The following is a 20,780-nucleotide window of genomic DNA, read 5'->3' on the forward strand; positions in this document are numbered from 1 at the left end:
TGCACAATGGTGCACACCTGTAATCCTAGTACTTGGGAGGCTGAGATGGGAGGATTGCGGGTTCCAGGATAGCCTCGGCAATGTAGTGATGCACTCAGCAACTCAGCAAGACCCTGTGTTAAAAAAAAAAAAATAAGCCTTGAGGTATAGCTTAGAGGTAGAATGCCCTTGGGTTCCATCCTCAGTACCACTACAAAAAAAAAGTATTAAGCTTGGAATTAAACATTTGCCTAGAAAATTTGCACACACACACACACACACACACACACACACACACACACACACACCATTTGGGGGTGTCTCTGTCTAGCAGTAGAACCCTCTCTGTCCATGTATTTCTTCCCACCTGGAGCCCCTTCCGGCATTTGCCCAGGATCCTGTCTACAAAGGGACTGGCAGCTGGTCGCTTCTATTTGAGGTCAGCTTCTCCAAACAGATGGGCCCTGAAGTAATTCGGAGTTGTCATTAACCTTGGGCATCCGGACGCTGTGATGGAGGAGGAAGTCGGGAGACATGTTGTTGACAGTCCTGTCCCCTCCCCACCTGGGCGCCAACAGCACCACGTTTTTGGCTCAGAAGTTTTCTAGAATACCGGGAGAGGGAAAAGTAAGTGACGATACTGGAAACCTGGGACGTGCACTTAGGTAAGCACCTTCCCGATGACTTGTCAAGGACACTGTACACCAGCCATACTTTCCCCTTGCTGAAGGAAGACTCCCCCTCTTTTAGCCTGAAGTTCTGGCCACTCTGGATGGGAGTCCGAGGTCTGGGTGCATGCCAGGATGATCGACAAGCTGGCTCACGTGTCCGTGTGCACGCTTCTGTGTGTGTGGTGCTGGGGAATGAACCCAGGGCGTTCTCCTCTGAGCTGCATCCCCAGCCCTTTTTGATTTTTGTATCGAGACAGGGTCTTGCTAGGTTGCTGAGTCTCACTACTTGCTGAGGCTGTCCTCAAACCTGCCATTCTCCTGTCTCAGCCTCCCAAGTATTGAGAGTATAGGCGTGGGCCACCATGGTTAGCCCGTGTGCATTTTTTTCCCCTAGAAGAAATATTCACAGATATCATTGTAACCCAGATCTTTCTTATCGGGTCCTTTGTCCCCAAAAACTGAGGAATGAAGTCACGGACAAGCAGAAGGGCAAATATATAAGTGTAGATGTTTATTTTATGCCAAAGGAACAGAGACTAGTGGGACAGAAGAGCTCCCCACACGGGAGCTGGGTCCCGAGCCAGTCGCCAAAGCTAGCTACCAGGGCTGGGGGCCCATTCCCTCTGTGCGCAGGGCGGAGAAGGGGTACTGGGGCCTTCTACTGAGCTACACCCCAGCCCTTTTTATTTTTGTTTTGAAACAGGGTCTCACTAAGTTGCTGAGAGCCTCGCTAAATTCCCAGCCTTGAGCCTGCGGACCTCCTATCTCAGCCTCCCAAGTCCTGAGATTACAGACGTGCCCCACATGCCCGGCTTTCTATCCTTTTCTGTGACACGCCCCCCCACCGTGTTTCCCTCTCGGTTCCCTCCCTTCTGCTGTGACCCCGCACCCCTCTTCTCCTCCTGGCTAGAGCATCTCATGTCCCATGGGGCCGGCTGTACCCGGGGCGTCTTGGGAACAGCACACGGCCATCCACTCGCGGCCATTCTCCGGAGCCAGGGCTCTGATGGGTCACCCAGCAGTCTCAGAAACAGGACCGGCCACTACCCAAGGCCGGCCTGACTCCTGTCTCCCTGTTCTTTTTTATTAACCCTGTGTCTCCCAGGGTCCTCAGTCCCTCGCCACCTAGCCGTTTCTAACTCATCATTGTCAGGTTTGGGGGTCTCTGAACTCCCCAGTGCTAAGGACGACTGAGCACTGCCTCAGTTTCCCCAGGGGTTGCGCCACTGCTTTCCAATATCCACCCAGCCTTCGTGCTTCGTGGGATTTGTTTATACTAAATGAAAATTAAAGCTTTCCTGATTGTGTTTGAACCCTGGACATTTACAAACTTCCTCCTCACCACAGTGACCCTGGTGCCCTGCAGGCCTAGGCACCGGGCTCTTGTCTGGGGAGTGCTGAGGATTGTACCGGGGCATTCTACCCCTGAGCGACACCCTCAGCCTTTTTATTTTGAAATAGGGTCTCGCTGGGTCACAGAGTCTTGCTACGTTGCGGAGGCTGGCCTTCAACTTGCGGTCCTCCTGTCTCAGCCTCTGGGGTTGCAAGCACGCACCACCACGTCCAGCCCTGATTTTTTCAGCTCTATTTTTCATGACAGGGCAAGCGGAAGGCTGGATGGATTCCCGTCATCAGCACCGGTGAGACAAAGACCGCATTCTTTCACCTTCCAGAACCTTCTCTGCCATTCACGGGCTGCGGGTGCACTTGGACAAGTCACTTCCTCCTGCGTGCCTCGATTTCCCCACCTGTAGAGTGGGAGTGAATAGTAGAGCCGATCTCACAGGGTGCTGAATGCAGAGTACTTACATAGTACTTGGCTTAGTAAGCACTCACGTCCAAGGGCTCGGACACAGCCCTAGGTTGGCACAACTACGCAGCCCCCCTGAGTCCTCTCTCTTGCTTTCTCTCTTGGGTCCCTCAGTCCGTGAGCTGGCGATCCCCTCCCCCAGTGCCGAGGCAGGGACCCCATTCTCCAGCCCATCAAGGGAGGGGTGGGCTCTGTGGCTCCGCAGGTGGGGACAGCAACAACCCCCTCGAGGTGAGTGGGTCTGACACGCACGCGCAGCCGGTGCCAGCTGCACCGTGACACACGGTAACTCGGCTCAGTCATCTAAGGACAAGCTCCCGAGAGCCTGCGTTAGAGCCTCGGGCGCCCCGGCAGAGCGGCCGTTCCTGGCCCGGCAGATGGTCCACTCTTGACTTCAGAAAGGGCCGGGTGTAATGAGCTCCGTGGCGATGTCCCCAGCTCTGCAGTTAGGGGAAGGGAAGAGCAGGCAGTACGGTTCTGGAATTGACGTGTGAGTGCACGGGAAGGAGAGGCACAGAGACAGAGTCAAGGGCAGGGACGGCGGGAACCCCCTCTCCCACCCTGGCACATTTTTGTGAAGCGTTGTGAAATTGTGGCTAACCGGTGCTTAAAGGCAGCTGGTGCTAGGCACGGTGGCTCATGCCTGTAATCCCAGTCCTTGGGATGCGGAGACAGGAGGATAGCAGGTTCGAGGCCAGCCGCTACGATTTAGCAAGACCCCGTTTCAAAAGACAATGTAATAAAATAGGGCCAGAGGTGTAGCTCAGAGGCAGAGTGCCCCTGCGTTCAATCCTAGGACCATGTGTGCCTGCGTACACACACGCACACACACACACACACACACACACATGCACAGGCACCTCCTCTGGCTCTGTCCCCTCAGTTGGTGGAAACTCACTTTTAGCCAGCGATCCGGGATGAGCACTGGCTCAGGAGGGCGTCTCCCGGGCTCCGTGGCACACCGCGCTGAGCTGGCTTCCTGGCGACCCGTCCATCTTCTCCTCGACCTTCTTCAAGGTGCTACAGAACGCTAGCTAGAAAGCTCCCATCCAGGGCCCAAAGGTTTCTGAGGCCCGTTTGGGCTTTCATGGGGAGTCCGAGCTGACCCAGCACCTGTCGTGTTAGCCGTGGGAGCGCGTATGCAGAAGGAAGTGGACAGGGCTGGGCTGTCAGAGCCATGTGTGTATAAGTGTGTGTGTGGAACAGTATGTTCCTGCATGTAGGTTATGACTGTGCATGTGTGCGTCTGTGTGTGGACATGGATGCGAGCCTCCACAGATTGCCTGGGGCATATGTGTTCATATGTGGTTTTATGTGCTGCGTGCGTGTGTGTTTAGAAATGGACACGTGAGTCCTATAAATATCTAGTTGCTGCAGCCATTTGGAAAGCTTTGAAGGATAGATTTCATAGGCTGATTATAGTGCTCTGGTTACAAAGAAAAATGTGACGGCAGGGGATTATAGAAGCCACGGATCCGCAGAATAAATAATTAGCAGCAGTCATCACTGAGTGGTTGCCATGTTCAAGGCGTTTTACAAACACCCTCTTATTTCATCTTTGCAACAACCCTAGGCGGTTAGAACTTTGTTTTCCCTAATTTACAGATGAAGAAACAGAGGCTCAGGAAAGGTTCAGCGCCAGGAGTGGCGCACATCTGTAACCCCAGTGCTTGGGAGGCTGAGACAGGGGAATTGCAGGTTCGAGGCCAGCCTCAGCAACTCAGTGAAGTCCCTCAGCGACTTAACAATACCTGGTTTCCAAATAAAAATAAAAGGGCTGGGGATGTAGCTCAGAGGTGGAATTCTGCTGGGTTCAACCTTCAGTATGGAAAGGAAGGAAGGAAGGAAAGAATAAAAGAAGGAAAGAAGGAAGGAAGGGAGGGGAAAGGAGAAAAAGAAAAGGTTCGTAACTTTTCTGGCACACAGAGCTGGGGCATGGCAAAACGCAGATACAGAGCCAGCCAGGCTCTCTGCAGAGTCTGCACCCTGACCCTACTTGGGGCCTCTACAAGTGTGTGCACAGGGCATGCGTGTGGTGCGTGGTGCCTGGGCGCAGAGACTGCACCTGCTGGGTTGCGCATGAACACCCGGAGAAGGTGACTGGAAGCCCACAGCACCCACAGCTCGGCTCCTCTGCACCCACAGCCAGGCAGGAGGGATCTGACCTCGCTCTAAAAAGGAGATCTGAGGTCGGATTCGGCCTGGAGTCAGGGAAAAACAGAACAGGGAAAATTCACACCTCAAATTCAAGCGGGCGTGGTGGCGCACGCTTATAACCCCGGCATTCGGGAGGCCGAGACAGGAGGATCGCGGTTCGCGGACAGCCTCAGCTACTTAGTGAGGCCCTGTGCAACTCAGTGAGACCCTGTTTCAAAATAAAGAATAAAAAAATAGGGCTGGGAGCCGGGAGTGGTGGCGCACGCCTGTAATCCCCGCGCTTGGGAGGCGGAGACAGGAGGATCGTGCAGTTTTGAAGCCAGAGCTGCGCTGGCTTAGGAGACCCTGTTTCCAAATAAAAATATAAAATAGGTCTGGGAGTGTAGCCCGGAGGTAGAAGGGCTTCCAGGAACCCCAGTACTACCAAAAAAAAAATAGGGCTGGGGGTGTAGCTCAGAGATAGAATGCCCCTGGGTTCTTTCCCCAGTACCACAAAAATAAAATAAAATAAAATAAAATAAAATAAACTATCGTGGCTCAGAGGTAGAGTGCCTCTGGGTTCAATCCCTAGTACCACACACCCACACCCACACCAAAAATAATACTAATAATAAACAGCTGTAGCAGGTGAATGAGTAAACTGCCCACCTCTATTTGGATGGCAAAGTCAGACCCGTTGAGAACCCACTGTCTGCCACTTCCAAAGGTCATCTGTTGGTGCCCAGAGGAGGGAACATAGCCTTTTCCGTGCCTCCGGGGACATCTTGGAGATGGGAGGTGCCCGTTGCCTTGGTAACCCACAGCTCCCTGCAAGCACTGCGCCAACAGATGCTTCCTGGATCTGAGAAGCCATCATAAAGTTAATCGGGCAAGTAAAGACATAACTAGAGGGTGACAGCGACTTGGAGTGTCCTGCTAATTGGGCACTTGGTGTGGGGGATGGGATGGAGACCTCAGTAAATAAAATCAGGCTGCCAGCAGAAGGACTGGTCTCCCCTGTCATCGCAGCACCTTCGGTGGTGCCTGTCTGGGATTCAGTCCTCGGGAGGCTGAGACAGGAGGATCACAGGTGTGAGGCCAGCCTCAGCAACTGAGAGACACCCTCGGCAACTTAGGGAGACCTGTTTCCAAATAAAAAATAAAAAGGACTAGAGTATAGAGCAGAGGTCGCATGCCCCTGAGTTCTGTCACGAGTACCCCGTTCCCCCCCCCCCCCATACGCACACACACAGGTAGGGGACTCTTTCCTATCCCGCCTCAGAGGGACCTTGGTGTTTCAGCCCCAGGATCTGAGACTTCCGGAGTGCTGCCCCTGGAGGAAGCTCGGGGTATATCTCATCTAACTTCTCATGGCGGCTTAGGGAAAAGGGAATCCAAGGACAAAGGTCCTTTGAGGTCATTGACCAGTTGAGATGAAAGTCACAGGATTCATTCTTTTAGCCTTTGGTCTGCTTCTCTAGTTTCATAATTGTACTTTCTTCTCTAAAACAAGGTAATATGTGTTTATTGTAAGAAAGTTAAAGGCGTGGCGGCACGTGTTTGCAATCCCAGTACCTGGGAGGCTGAGGCAGGAGGATCGCAGGTTTAAGGACAGCCTCAGCAAGTAGTGAGACTCTTATTAACCTAATGAGACCTATTTCAAAAGAAAATAAGGTTGGGTGTATAGCTTGGGATACAACACCTGTGGATTCCACCCTCAGTATCCCCCCCCAAAAAAAAGAAAAAAAATTAAGAAGGTATAAAGAAGCCCAGCTAAATGAATGTTTGATGTGTAAGGGGCATCAACAAAGAAAATAAAAAGTTACCCATTATCACTATGAATATTTTATTTATTTATTTATTTAGGCACTGAGAATTGAACCCAGGAGCATTCTGCCTCTGAGCCACATTCCTAGCCCTGTTTTATTTTTTATTTTTATTTATTTATTTATTTATTTATTTTGGTGGTACTGGGGGTGGGACCCAGAGGCTTTCTACCTCCGGGCTATACTCCTAGACCTATTTTACTTTATTTGGAAACAGGGTCTCACTAAGTTACTGAGAGCCTCACTAAGTAGCTGAGGCTGGCTTCGAACCTGTGCGATCCTCCTGTCTCAGCCTCCCAAGCGCGGGGATGACAAGCGTGCGCCACCACGCCTGGCTTATTTTTTATTTTGAAACAGGGTCTTGCTAAGTTGTTGAGGGTCTCACTAAATTGCTGAGGCTGGCCTTGAACCTGTGACCCTCCTCTCTCAGCCTCCCAAGTACTGAGATTACAGGCCTGCGCCACCACAATAAATATACGCAGATAAGTATGTTCCAGCCTCAAACATACACTGATTACAATTCTGCATCCTGTGCTTTGATTTCCCCCCACTTAGCATAATAAGCCAAGCATTTCCCGTGTGATTTGCCTCCCGCATCCTCTATTGCAGTATTTCTGAAAGTGGCCAGAGAAATGCGGCTGCAGAAACAGACAATCGTGGGTTCCTGGGCCCCGCTCCAATCCCAGGAATCACTCTCTGAATATTCAGCCCTCTCCCCTGCTGATCGAAATGGGCCGTGAATTTGGGGCACTCTCCCCCGCAGGGGCTCTCAAAGGGGCTGCAAGCTTTGAGACTGATAATCTGGGCTTACTCAGAGCCATCTCTGAGAAGGCATTCAGAGACTCCGAACATTGGCATTCATTTTGTTTTAAGGCTGGGTGATTGGCGTTTATTGAGGGTTGAGAGCATTTTTCATATGCAAATAGGGCCATTCTGCTAAGACCAATAAAAAACAAATGTTCCTTCTGGGATTAAAAAAAGATGTTTGCTTCCCAGGATATAAACCCGTTTGTAGCTCATAGTCTTTCCTGATGCGATTTCAACGTAGCTTCCTGCAAAGGTTTCATCCTGAGTTCAAAACCTCTGTCTGTTAGGACCTTTTGTGTCGTGGCCCCTGGATTTGGGGTGACAGAGGGCGTCTACATGGGCTGCAAGAAACTCCCAGCTCGTTTCAGACTATCCACATGTCTGTACAGAATCCACAAATAGCAAGGGCCCTGAGCTGGGAAATCTGAATAATGCCCTTAAATCTGTTGGATTTTCAAGCTATTTGCTGCCTCTGATGGAAGCAAATGAGCCTCCCATGCAAGCACAAGCGAACTGATGAGGCCTTTAGGATTGAGCGGGGAGGGGCGGGCACACTGGTAGGGAGGTTTCAAAGTGGGTTTTCCAGCCTGGGCAAATCTATAGCTTCTGTTGTTTGAAAAGAGGTAGAAAAATCGTTTGCTTTTTTTAACAAAGTGCACTGCGGTTTAGCATTAGAACCTCTATCATAGGTTATCTTCTTGAGCTTCATTGGCAAAGCTTGGCATGAGGCGGGCAGAACAGCGCAGGGTTGCAGGGGGATGAGGCTTCACTGAAAATGAAGATGGTTGAGCCGGGCGTGGTGGCGCACGCTTGTCATCCCCGCGCTTGGGAGGCTGAGACAGGAGGATCGCGCGGGTTCGAAGCCAGCCTCGGCTACTTAGTGAGACCCTGTTTCCAAGTAAAATATAAAAAAGTTCTGGGAGGATAGCCCGGAGGTAGAAAGCCTCTGGGTTCCACCCCCAGTACCACCAAAAAAAGAAAAAAGAAAGAAAATGAAGATGGTTTACTGAGGTAGAACCCTGGCCCCTAGCCTGGCTGTGTGGCCCACGCCCGCCTCCTACCTTCTCTGTGCTTTGATACCCTAGTGGTAGAGAGAGAAGAGCCAGGGCAATTTATTTTCTGGCCAGGACACTCAAAGAAGAAACTACAAGAAGACTGTGGACAAGAAACATGCCCATCCAGTTCCCCATCTCTTCCTCCATGAGCCCGCCTCCTCGTCTCGTAATATTTTATAGTTCTATAGTCCTGAAAAGCATACTGAGGTTTACCTACTCCTGTCTGCTTCAGACTGATTTTAGGTTCAGCCAACCTTGCAAAGGAAACTGAATCCAACAACTTAAACAGAAGGGACGAATGCAAGCATGCTGAGATGAAAGGGGGGGGGGTCTCCTCAGCACCCTCCACCCTGTGTCACAGTGGACGGCCCCTGAATTGGCTCTGTGGAACCCCTGGGTGTCAAGAAGTAGTTTAAGAGGCACCCGTGTAGCCCAATTACTCCCGTTCTCCAGGTGAAAAGTCCCAAGAGGCAAGAATTAGGACTCAAATTTATATTTCTGGGCCCTACATGGAGGTTCATTGGGGAAACATAAAGATGGGCGGCTGCCAGGTTTCTGGTCCCCATTGCAGAGGACAAAATCAGCTGATGATAACTGAGAGTGAGTGCTGCCCTGTGCTTGCCCATGGACTACGGTCCCTTGGTGTGGGAAGAACAGGGGAATTGGCCAGGGTGGAGACGGAACAGGTCCAGAGGACCCTCATGGTGCATGGCACATAACTTTGTGTGCCGCAGCATGAGATAGCCATTAGGACCAGGGGAGCAGGAGCCAGACCCACCTGGGCCTGACTGCTGGCTGGCACTACTTCTTACCCGTGGTTCCATTTTGTTGTTTAATAAACGTGGAGACTCCCAGCTAAAAATAATGTACTTGAGAATGTGTTGCTTACACCTAGCCTACCTCACGTCACGGCCTAGCGGTGCGGCACCCTGCAGTGTGTTGGGTGTTTCCCCCTGATAATCCAGGCAAGTAGCTGTTCAGATCAGCAGAGAAGTCTATGCCACATATTGCTAGCCCAGACCTTCACACCATAGTAAAAAAAAAAAAAAAAAAAAAAAAAAGTTCAGGACAATTCATAGTCCTTAGCTCCTAATTCATCTGGAAAGATTTGTTAAGAATATCCGTATTGAAGCTGGGCACGGTGGTGCATACTTGTAATCCCAGTACTTGGGAGGCTGAGACAGGAGAATCACAGGTTCAAGGCCAGCCTCAGCAAGTAGTGAGACTCTCATCAACCCAGCAAGACCCTGTTCCAAAATAAAAATAAAATAGGGCTGGGGATGTAACTCAAAGGTACAATTCCCCTGGGTTCAATTCCCAGTAACACACACACACACACACACACACACACACACACACAAAATATCCACATGGAGGTGGGGCATTGTGGCATATGCTTGTAATCTCAGTACTTGAGAGGCTGAGACAGGAGGATCATAAGTTTTCCAACCTGGAAAACTTAGTAGGACCCTTAGCGACTTAGTGAGAACAAGTTTAAAAAAAGAGGGGGATGCTTTGGGTGTAACTCAGAGGTATAACCTCTGGGCTCAATCTACAACATCACACATATGCGTGTGTGCACACACGCACACACACACACACACACACTCACACACACTCAGAAGGTGTTTCCCCTAAAGAAGACAACATGAAATGAAAAGGACCAGATAAGGTTCTTTTTTTAAAAAAAAAAAAATTATTTTGAAACAGGGTCTCACTGAGTTGCTGAGGCTGGCCTCAAACCTGTGATTCTCTTGTTTCAGCCTCCCGAGTACTGGGATGACAGATGTGTGCCACCACACCCAGCTCCAAACAAGATTCCCACCGAGCAATCGGTAGAATAGCTGGACCCCAAAGGGCATAAACTTTAAGCAAGCCTTCAGGGTTCTGAAATTGGATCCCAAGTTTAAGTGCATGTGCCCTTTTCTGGGAAGGGGCACAGCCATCAAGAGCAGTTGGCTTGGGGAAGACAGTGAGCATCAGTCCAGCACGTGGGCCGCTCTGGGGGTGCTGATTCTGTAGGGGCCTCATTACCTCCTCTCTGCTTCCAGGCGCTTGGTGGACCGCTTGGAGAGCATGAGGAAGAACGTGGCTGGGGATGGGGTGAACCGCTGCATCCTCTGTGGGGAACAGCTGGGGATGCTCGGCTCCACCTGCGTCGTGTGTGAGGACTGCAAAAAGGTACCATCACCCTGCTCCCGCTTTCCTGCTAAGCACCTACAGATAGATGAACGTGGCCCGGCTTTGGGGGTCTTGGGTCTTGGGGTGGGGCGTGGATCCTGCAGGGTGGTTGGTAGGATATAAATTCTCCTGGACTGTTCTCATACCCAGCTGTCTTCCAAGATTATCCTGATTGTGGAAGTTCCCCTGCTGAGACCTGGATGAACTTGGGAGCCCGAGAGGGCTCAAGTTCAAGGCCAGCCTCAGCAACTTACAAGACCCTCAGCAACCTAGTGAAACCTTACTTCAAAATAAAAAATAAAATAGGGCTTGGAAGGTATAGCTCACAGATAAGATGCCCCTGAGTTCAATCAAGAAGGGAGAGGAAGAGAAGAAAAAAGAAGAGGAAGAGAAGGAGGAGGAGAAAAGCAAAGCCAATCTGTTGCTGTCAACCAGATAATAAGAAACTTGTTTCCTATTAGGTTTTCCTTCCTATCCTGACTGCCAGGCAACCCAACCCCAAATGTCCTACCACAGAGTCATCTCCTCATAACACTCCTCTCCTTGGAGGGCTTAACTTCGTAGTCAAGATTGTATCCAACCCTTTGGGGAAAGAAAGAGGAAATAAATTAAGAAAATAGATTTATGGCTTTTCCTCTTAAAAAAAAAATAGGTCAGGTCACCGGGCGTGGTGGCACACACTTGTAATCCCCACGCTTGGGAGGCTGAGACAGGAGGATTGCACGGGTTCGAAGCCAGCCTCAGCTACTTAGTGAGGCTCTCAGCAACTTAGTGAGACCCTGTTTCCAAATAAAATATAAAAAAAAGGTCTGGGAGTATAGCCCAGAGGTAGAAAGCCTCTGGGTTCCACCCCCAGTACTACCAAAAATAAAAAATAGGTCAATTCTCCCCCTCTGAGTGGTTACTGGAAATTTAGTCCACACAGGGACTCTTGGAGAATTCCTCCATCGGGTGCTTGGGAATGGCTCGAGTTCTCATTGCTGGATATAGGGCTCAGATTGGAAGCTCATTCTAATTGGCCTTTCCCATGGAAGAAAGGTTAAGGAGGAGGGATAGTTCTGGTTCTTTACATCCACCAAGTGAGCTCGGGGCTCCATCGCCACCCCAGCCCCTCCCCCAGCCCCCAGAAGCTCAGAGCACGGTCACCGGAGGCACACTGGGCTGTGTTTTGTCTCCAGAACGTCTGCACCAAGTGCGGGGTGGAGACCTCCAACAACCGTCCGCATTCTGTGTGGCTCTGCAAAATCTGCATGGAGCAGAGAGAGGTGAGTGGCCTGGTCCTGTCATCCCCTTCCTTCCTTCCAGCCTCTTTCCTCCCCAGAATCAGGGAGACAGGACAGCACTTGGAGGTTGGGGTCCTTGTTCGGTCTTGTGTCTTGATGCTTTGAAATAAAAGGAGTCATCTCAGCTGGGAACTGGTGAAATGACCTCTGAGTGAATGGACGGATTTCTTTTCTCCTCTTCTGGGTTTGACGTTTCCCTTCTTTCTCTCCCCTCTTCCTCCTCCTCTCCATGTGCCCACGCTCTTCACATTCTCTTCTGGGCTGTCTTTTTTCTGCTCTTTGTCTCTGTGTCTTTCTCCCATGGACTCCTCCTCTTCCCCAGACCTGCCTCTTGTTACCCATTTTACCCCCAATTAAATTCTTTCTCCGCCTACTTTCTTTATCACTCACCCTGCTGCAGACTATTGCCTCTGAGACTGTCTCCGTGAGCATGTCCTCCCAGGCATCAGTCAGGGACTTCCAGAATGCATTCTTCAGGGTAGGCACAAATCAGGGTTGGCAATGAATCTTATAAAATACTTCTGGCACACCATTCTAAGTATACTGCCCTGTCCTGACCTCCAGGGACAGCATAAAGATCAGAGGTCTTGGGGAAGTTGTGGGAAGATCACACTCTCCAACAACCAGTGCAACAGACAGTTTTCCACATTTACAACATGGAATATGGACTGCTGGACCCATCCTTAACATTTCCAACACTCAATTTTCCCATCAATAAAATGGGCACCAACAGGCCCTTTGTATTGAGTTTGCAGGGTTGACGCATTGGATAGATACATGTGCTAGCTACTGAGTTGCATGCTGTAGGCAGGAGGCAAAGAAAATGTGGCTTCCAGAGTGCAGAGCACCAGTGTCTGGTGGCCATGCCTACAACGTTTCTGTCTTTCCCCAGGTTTGGAAGCGTTCTGGAGCATGGTTCTTCAAAGGCTTCCCCAAACAGGTCCTCCCGCAGCCTATGCCTATAAAGAAGACCAAGCCCCCGCAGCCCGTCAGTGAGCCGGCTGCCCCAGAGCAGCCCGCCACTGAGCCCAAGCACACCACCAGGGCTCCAGCTCGAGGTAGGACACAAATGATCCTTTCAGCACCACGGACAGATCCCGGCCAACTGGTCTACCTGAAGGCTGTCTTGAGGTCATGTTTATTTCTACAAAGCCGGAGGAAAGTTGAACCCTGGACTTTGATCTAGGACTCCTTTACCTCTTCCCAACTCACCTTAAACCATTATAATAAAGCTGGGCATGGTGGCACATGCCTGTAATTCCAGTATGTGAGAGGCGGAGACCGGAGGATTGCAGGTTCAGTGCTAGCCTCAGTAACTTTGCAAGGTTCTCAGCAATTTAGAAAGACCCTGTTTCCAAACAAAAAAATTAAATAGGGCTGGGGGTGTGGTTCAGAGGTAGAATGCCCCCAGGTTCAATCCTCAGAACCACACAAATAAATAAATAAACAAACAAAATAAACCTTTTTAAGAGGGCAGCATAAGGAATTCTCCAGCAAAGTCAGGTTGCCAAAAGGCTTTGACCTCATCCCTGAGGGAATAGAGGCAGAAAAGAAAAGGAAATTGAAATGAGGAATTGAGAGAGACTCCCTCCCCCAAAATGCAGGAGGGAGGATTGGGGGGCCTGCTAAAAAGGATTTTCTGGATCTCTGTGTTTCCTCCATCAGCCACAAGCAAATCTGAAATTGGACTAATTAGAAGTGAATGATGAATAGAATATATTAATAAAATAAAATGATCACTACTACTGATGTTATCACTAGTCTCCAAGTTTATCATTAATTATTAAAATGGTGTCTAAAAGGGAGAGGCATAATAATTTTTTTTAAAGTGACCACAACACAACACACATTTAATTAGACTAGACCACTTGGGCTGACCAGAAAAAGCCTTTGTAATAATTTCAATGAACACTCAGTGATAAAAATCTGCCCAAATGGAAACTCTGAAGTTGTGCTTCTGAAAGGAAGGTTGTAACTGAAGATCTTAAAAACTGCAGTATCAGCCGGGCGTGGTGGCGCATACTTGTAATCCCAGTGTTTGGGAGGCTGAGACAGGAGGATCGCAGGTTCAAAGCCAGCCAGCCTCAGCAACTTAGGCTCTCAGAAACTTAGCAAGACACTGTTTATAAATAAAATAATAAAATAGGACTGAGGGTATAGCTCAGAGGTAGGACGCCCCCTGGGGGGTCAATCCTCAGAAACACACACACACACAGTGTCTAAGTGAGTCTCACAAGATGACTTCTGAAGGTGCATTGCACTGTGCCTGGAAACCAAAAAGCATTAAACAAACGCTTTCTCCCTGGCAAGGCATAAGCGATCTCTACTCCTTACAGAGAATCGCCAAATCGTCAACAGACACTGCATCCCTGAGAAACGCCCAGTTTCCACCACCAGGGCATCCTTTGCCGGGTCAAGCACTACTCCCTCTAGGCTGCACAGACTATATAGCAGGACTCTCTTTTTTTAAGCCTACATGCATGCGTCTGTGTTCGCACGTGCAAAAATAAAATAATATGAAATTGCAAGCAAAACTAGATCAGAGAGGAAATTGGAAAGGAGGCTTATTTTTTAATTCTTCTTGAGAGAGATGAGAAAACCCTTCTGTGGGCTTATTAAGTGGTAGCTCTCCAGATGCCCCCAAACTCAGTGTTCCTCCTCATTTCTCTGTCTGCAGGTGACACTGGGGACAGAAGGGGCCCAGGCCAGAAAGCAGGTAAGTCTCTCTGGCTCTGTCTTATCCTTTGGAGCAGGCGCTCTTTCTCCCCAATCTTCCATTGTCCTTTCTCTGTTTGATTCATGTTTTTCTTTCCAGGCCCCGACTCAGCCTCTGCTCCAGGGCGAGGAAGCTATGGGCCTCCTACACGCAGGGCCTCTGAGGCACAGATGAACACATCTGCCCGGGATTCAGAGAGCTGGGACCATGGCCAAGGTGGTAACGGAGACACCAGCCAGGGCCCAGCAGGTGAGAGGGGTGGGTAGATCAGATCCAGGTACGCCCCCTGCAGGCAGAGGATCAGAATGAACCAGGAGGGGAGCGTCCCTATTCATCTACTCACTCGGTGTTTACTGAACACCTACTGCGCCCCATGTACTGCCATTCTAGATACTGGCTCTAGTCTATGGGAGAAGAAAGACAGGATGTGTAAAAATTCCAGCTGCAGACATCCACCATCTTGGTTATGTTCTTTCCTTGTTCCAACATCCTCTGTAAGAAAGCCATGATTCTTTTTTGTTGTTGTTGTGGTACTGGGGTTCCTGGAAGCCCTTCTCCCTCCGGGCTACACTCCCAGACCTATTTTTACATTTTTATTTGGAAACAGGGTCTCCTAAGCCAGCGTGCGCAGCTGGCTTCGAACCTGCGCGATCCTCCTGTCTCTGCCTCCCAAGCGCGGGGATTACAAGCGTGCGCCACCACGCCCGGCCAAAAGCCATGATTCTTTTTTCTTTTCCTTTGTTCTGCCAATAAAACCAAGGAAACCCAAGGGGAAAACGCCCCTGACTTTGAGCAAAGTGGGGCTGCTTCCTTTTCAGAGATCCATTGTTGCCATTCGGCAATTCTGCGTTTACTTTTTGAAGAGCTGCTGTACGGTTCCTGCGGGGTCTACACCACGTTTACATTCCTACCACAATGCACAAAGGGTTCCAGTTGCTCTACATCTCCAACAACACTATTTCAATCCTGCTTTCTCTTGGTTTTCCTTGGTTCATTGCTTTGTTTTTATTTTTACTTTATTTGTGGCTCTGAGGATCGAACCCAGGGCATTCTACCTATGAGCCATACCTACTAGCCCCATTTTATTCTTTTATGTTTGAAACAGGGTCTCACCAGGTTGCTGACAGTCTCGATACTTGCTGAGGTTGCCCTTGAACCTGCAATCCTCCTGTCTCAGCCTCCCAAGTCCTGGGATTACAGGTGTGCGCCGTTGCACCTGGCTGCTCTGTTTTTGAATAACAGGAATCCCAGTGTGTGTGTGATGGTTCCTTGCTGTGGCCTCACAAATTTGATTTGCGTTTCCATAAAGATCAGTGATGTTGAACAGCTTTTCATGTGCTTCTGGGTCATTTCTACATCTTCTTTAGAGAAATGTCTGAGTTGTTTTCCCATTTTTAAAACTGTGTTGTTTGGGTTCCTGAGCATTATGGTTAGTTCTTCCTACCTTCCAGATATTATTGCCTTATCAAATACATCATTTATAAATATTTTCACCCATTCTGTGGGCTACTCTTTCACTTTGTTGATATGTCATTTGATGCACAGAAATTCTTAGTCTTGATGAAGTCCAGTTAATTACTTTTTTCTTTTGTTACTGGTACCTTCTAGTGCCGTGTCTCAGAATTCAGTGCTATGAAGCGTCCCCTTTATGTTTCCTTCTAAGAGTTTTAGAGTTGTTGCTGTCACGTTGGAGTCTTCGATCCATTTTGAGTTGATTTTTATTCATCAAATCCTGTGCTTTTAACCTCCGTTTCGGCCAACTTTCTCAGTGTTACGATCCAAGAAAACCACACACACACACACACACACACACCACTGAGAGGAAGGAAGATGTATTGATGTATTTAGTCACAGTTCTGGATATTTCAGGGGTTCAATCCGTGTTAGGCTGGTTACATTGGCAGAGCTCAGAGCGTGGTAACTGGAAGCAGATGAGAGGGAGGGAGGGAGGGAGAGAGAGGGAGAGGGAGAGAGAGAGAGAGAGAGAGAGAGAGAGAGAGAGAGAGAGAGAGAGAGAGATATGCTCTCACACCATCAAGGCCAGAAACAGAGAAGACAAGGGCATTCAAAGACACAAGCCCAGTCCCTAAGGCCATGCCCCCAGATACCCACCTCCTCCAGCCCAGGTCACCACCCAGTAAATCCACTCCACTGCTGAGATCATAACCCTCATGATTTAATCACATCCACTCTGAATGTCAGCGCATGAGCTCTTTCTGTATCTAACCATAACAACCTCTCTATTGTTTTACCACCTGAGGGAAAAGACAAGCTGGTCGCAGGACCGTCCCGGGCCAGGTGGGGATCTCTGTCCCTCCAGAGCTAATGCAAACACTCCCCGTGCATCCACCTGCCCCACCTGCAGCTGGGTGAACTGATCCCTGTCCCGAGTTCCCAGAGCCGAGAGACACAGCCCAAGGCGGTGCTTACCCTCTAAAGCGAATCACTGCCTGAGCCTCCCTCCCTGTCTAATTAACACCAGGCATATGTCTCTACCCATTAATTACTTTTGTTTCCAAACATTTGCTAAGCACGGCCACAGTCTTAGCTCTTTTGCCTCATTTCCCCAGCCCGTACTCAGGTTCCCGTGGATGACTGACTCTCGAAGCCTTTGTGCACCAGGAGGGAGAGTTAACGAAAGCACCTTATGCATGCTGAGCCCCGCACTCTGCACCCAGCCTGAGATTACACTCTTCAAACATAGGCACTATGTCCCATCAACAACTCTGGGGGGGGGTGGTCATAATCACCCTCGCTTAATAAATAAGACAAACAGGTACTCAAAAGCCAACTTGCCCAACAGCCTGGCTGGTACTTGAACCCACGCAGTTCACAGGCAGGGACTCTGCCCTGGCTGCTGTTTTAACTCCCACCCAAGGGGCTCGGAACAGATCAGGGGAGGGAAAACCTCTTTGTTCCAGAGTTTAATCCTGGAATCTCAAGCTCCACCCTCAGACAGCCTCTCAGAAAACCCCTTCAGAAGCTCTCAAAAGGGACGTGATCGCCCTCTGCTTACACACTCCCTGTGGTGGGGAGCTCACTGCCTCATAAAGCAGCCTGCTCTATTGTTGATGGGCTCCTGATGTCTTTTGCACATCGCCCGTTCAACACACATTTATGAAACATCTACTGCACCCCAAGCTGGTGTTAGGTGCTGGGGAGGAAGCCACCGGCCAGGCACGACCCCAGCCCCGAGGAGCTCACAGTCAGGTGGCAGGAAAAACTAGCAACTTGGAAATGAAGATAGGGCTTGGTAACCATCAGGTCACCGCGGCAGAGGCTCTGAGGGCCGGGATGAGGAGGTGAGCGTTTATTGAGTGCTCACTGTATACCAGGGCTGCTTCCAACATGGCTCCCCTCCATCCCCAGCAGCCCCATGGGAAGCAACGCACCTGAGTTGCCAACACAGACTCCAGACACCCGCAGCCCCAGTTCAAATCCTGGCATAGCCTCTAACCAGCCACGGGGCTAGGCCAGCTCCTGAACTGTGGCTCGGTTTCCCTCCCCTTAAGACAGACTTTAAGGCACCATCTCATGGGATTATGAGGGTAGGGATTAAATAAACTCTCTTATGTCAACTCCCTGTTGTGTGGGATACACTGAATAAATATCAGCTCATCATTACTATAGGGTGGGAGAAGCCGTCATTCCAGTGGGCCATCTGAGGTCCAGAGTGCATGAGTGAGCAGCCCCGGGGTCACACAGCTTAGAAATCACACAGTTGGAATGCGAAGCCAGATCCCCATGAAGACAGAGACAGCGTCTTTCAATTACAAATAATATCAAGCTGGGTCCAGTGGCACATGCTTATAATCCCAGTATTTGGGAGGCTGAGGCAGGAAGATTGCCAATCTCAGCAACTTAGTGAGACTGTTTCGAAATTTAAAAAAAAAAAAAACAGGGCTGGGGATGTAGCACGGAGGTAGAATGCCTCTGGATGCAATCCCCTGTCGGATGGGCCACTTGTGTGAATCTACCTGGGGTGGGGTGTAGAAGCAGGAACACAGACCTTTGCTTCTTACCGCCCGCTCTGTGCTGGGTCCACCCACAGAGACTGAGTGTTGAACTGAGAGGAGAGCCCAGGGGTCCAGGAGAGGGCGGGATCACGAGCTCCTTGCTGCCTATATGGCTCATGGCGTATGCCTATAAATCAGGACGGTGCTCCTTCCCTTCCCTGCAGGTTTGAGAAGAGCCAACTCCGTCCAGGCCTCCAGAGCTGCCCCGGCCTCGGCGCCCACCCCAGTGCCGCCGGCTCAGCCAGGTAACTGCCCGTCCCAACCCCGGCCCGGCTGGCACCAAGCGCTCCCTCCCTCTCACACAGCTGCCGGGCTCTGCAAAGCTGCAGCCACCACGGACCCCTGGGCTCTTCCAAGACCCTGAATATGGATGCACTGTCCTCTGGGCTTAAACCCTGAATGTGGTGGAGAGTATGGTGGGGAGCACCTGGCCCCCCAGGGATGAGGGACAGCACTCCGCTGGCCAGGGCCCCCCCAAGGGTCACTGTGGCCACTTCAGAGCAGCTATCAGCAGCTCAGGAGGCCCCCACAGCAGGAGGCTTGGAGCCTGGCCTTTCTGACTCCCAAGTCCCTGGGGCGGTTCCCACAGTCTTGGGGACCTCTGTCCCTGCCTGTGACACGAGAAGGGAAGCAAATGTCTCCACAATGTGCCCTCTCGACTGCAGCCTCTTTCTTTCTCCCCTCAGGGCCCCTGGCGGGCAGCAGACCAGCTCCCGGGCCAGCAGGACGCGCCCCAGATCAGAGAACAGGTAAGAGCTTGCTTCGCTGTACACCGCCCCCCGCCGCCACCTCTCCCACTTCCCGAGACAGCAGGGTGGCCCCATCCCGGCTCATCCTGCCCCCCGAGACCGGGCCCGTGAAGTCTAAGTATCCCCTATTTCCCAAACTTTAGATTTTCTGTATCAAGAAGAGTTAGAAGCCAAGTGTGGTGGTACATGCCTGTAATCCCAGTGTTTGGGAGGCTGAGACAGGAGGATCGCAGATTCGAAGCCAGCCTCAGCAATTTAGGGAGACTCTTAGCAACTTAGTAAGACCTGGTTTCCAAATTTTTAAAATAAAAAGGGCTAAGGGTGTAAGCCAGGGGTAGAATGCCTCTGGGTTCAATCACCAACACACACACACACACACACACACACACACACACACACACACACTCATAGGGCATTCTTTCAAAATAATGCCTACTACCACTGGAGCACCCTTGGATACCATGATGCCCATTCTACAGACAAGGAGACAGGCTCCAGACGTCAAGTAACTGGCCCAGGTCACACCGCTGAGACTGGGACCCAGGCTGCCTGGCTCAGCACCCCTCCCCCAGGTCTGGCTTGCCCACGTGTGAGTCAGCTTCAAGGACCTGCCACCGCCTACCCTCCCAGGCCCACTGCATGGACGCCCATTCTGGGCATGAAAAAGCAATCCGACTGTCTCTTTCCTCCCCTGCAGAGATGGGGCAAAATCACCCTGGATATACAGGGGCCACCGCCCCGTCGCGGGAGGAGAGAGCAGGGGGAGTTGGGGGCTTCTCGGCGGTGGGGGCCAGGGAGGAGCGAGTGGCCCACCCCCCGGGCCCATACCCCCAAGCGGCCGCGGCACCCACCCACCAGCCACCCCCCGAGGAGGAGGAGGATACCAACAGCTATGACTCGGATGAAGCCAGTAGGTGGTGTTGGGGTGGGACTGGGATAAGTCCCCTCGAGAGCCAACCTAGGGAAACGGGAGGGCTCTGGGTGTGCCCAGATACCCCAGCCCCTGATACCGCAAACCTAAGAGCTATAAAAGAAATAACTCTGAAGCCGGACGTGGTGACACAGGCTTGTAATCCCAGTACTTGGGAGGGTGAGACAAGTTTGCGGCCAGCTCAGCTACTTAGTGGAGCCTTCCACAACTTAGTGTGGCCCTGTTTTAAAATGAAGAATAAAAAATAGAGCTGGGAGTGTAGCTTGGAGGTAAAATGTCCTAGGGTTCCGTCCCCAGTACTGAAAAAAAAAAAAAAAACAACAACTTTGTAGTGGTGCCTGCCTATAATCCCATTACTTGGAAGGCTGAGATAAGAGTGTAATGTTGAAATTGAGCTGAGGAATTGTGAAAGAGATAAACACCAGCCAAGTTATCAAAAGTCTCTTTAATCAACTGCCTCCTTAGGGCTATATCTACCACCCTGGGGAAAAGGAAGGGACCAATGAGCCAATCAGTCAGCAGAGTCACCAGTGGAGGGAAGTACCAAGTACCAATACCTTATAGCAGGGAGTTTGGGGCGGGGCTCGTGGTGTGGGGGAATGCCTATTCTCTACAACATC

The 20,780-nt window shown here is 50.6% G+C and overlaps 1 protein-coding gene across 1 annotated transcript in view; it reads left to right on the forward strand.

Annotated features, from left to right (window-relative positions):
- The window catches only part of RPH3A (rabphilin 3A), a gene marked incomplete at its 3' end in the record, with an annotated part of 49,108 nt that overhangs the window by 9,298 nt on the left and 19,030 nt on the right, over positions 1 to 20,780 (forward strand). Inside the window, exons 2-9 of the mRNA XM_080717765.1 lie at positions 10,336 to 10,465; positions 11,644 to 11,730; positions 12,641 to 12,806; positions 14,426 to 14,464; positions 14,564 to 14,713; positions 18,645 to 18,725; positions 19,167 to 19,229; positions 19,927 to 20,139. Of these exons, the coding sequence (XP_080573891.1) occupies positions 10,336 to 10,465; positions 11,644 to 11,730; positions 12,641 to 12,806; positions 14,426 to 14,464; positions 14,564 to 14,713; positions 18,645 to 18,725; positions 19,167 to 19,229; positions 19,927 to 20,139 (929 nt within the window). The remainder of the gene's footprint in view (positions 1 to 10,335; positions 10,466 to 11,643; positions 11,731 to 12,640; positions 12,807 to 14,425; positions 14,465 to 14,563; positions 14,714 to 18,644; positions 18,726 to 19,166; positions 19,230 to 19,926; positions 20,140 to 20,780) is intronic.

The sequence above is a fragment of the Muscardinus avellanarius genome (assembly GCF_963383645.1).
Source record: "Muscardinus avellanarius genome assembly, chromosome: 21".
NCBI lineage: Eukaryota > Metazoa > Chordata > Mammalia > Rodentia > Gliridae > Muscardinus > Muscardinus avellanarius.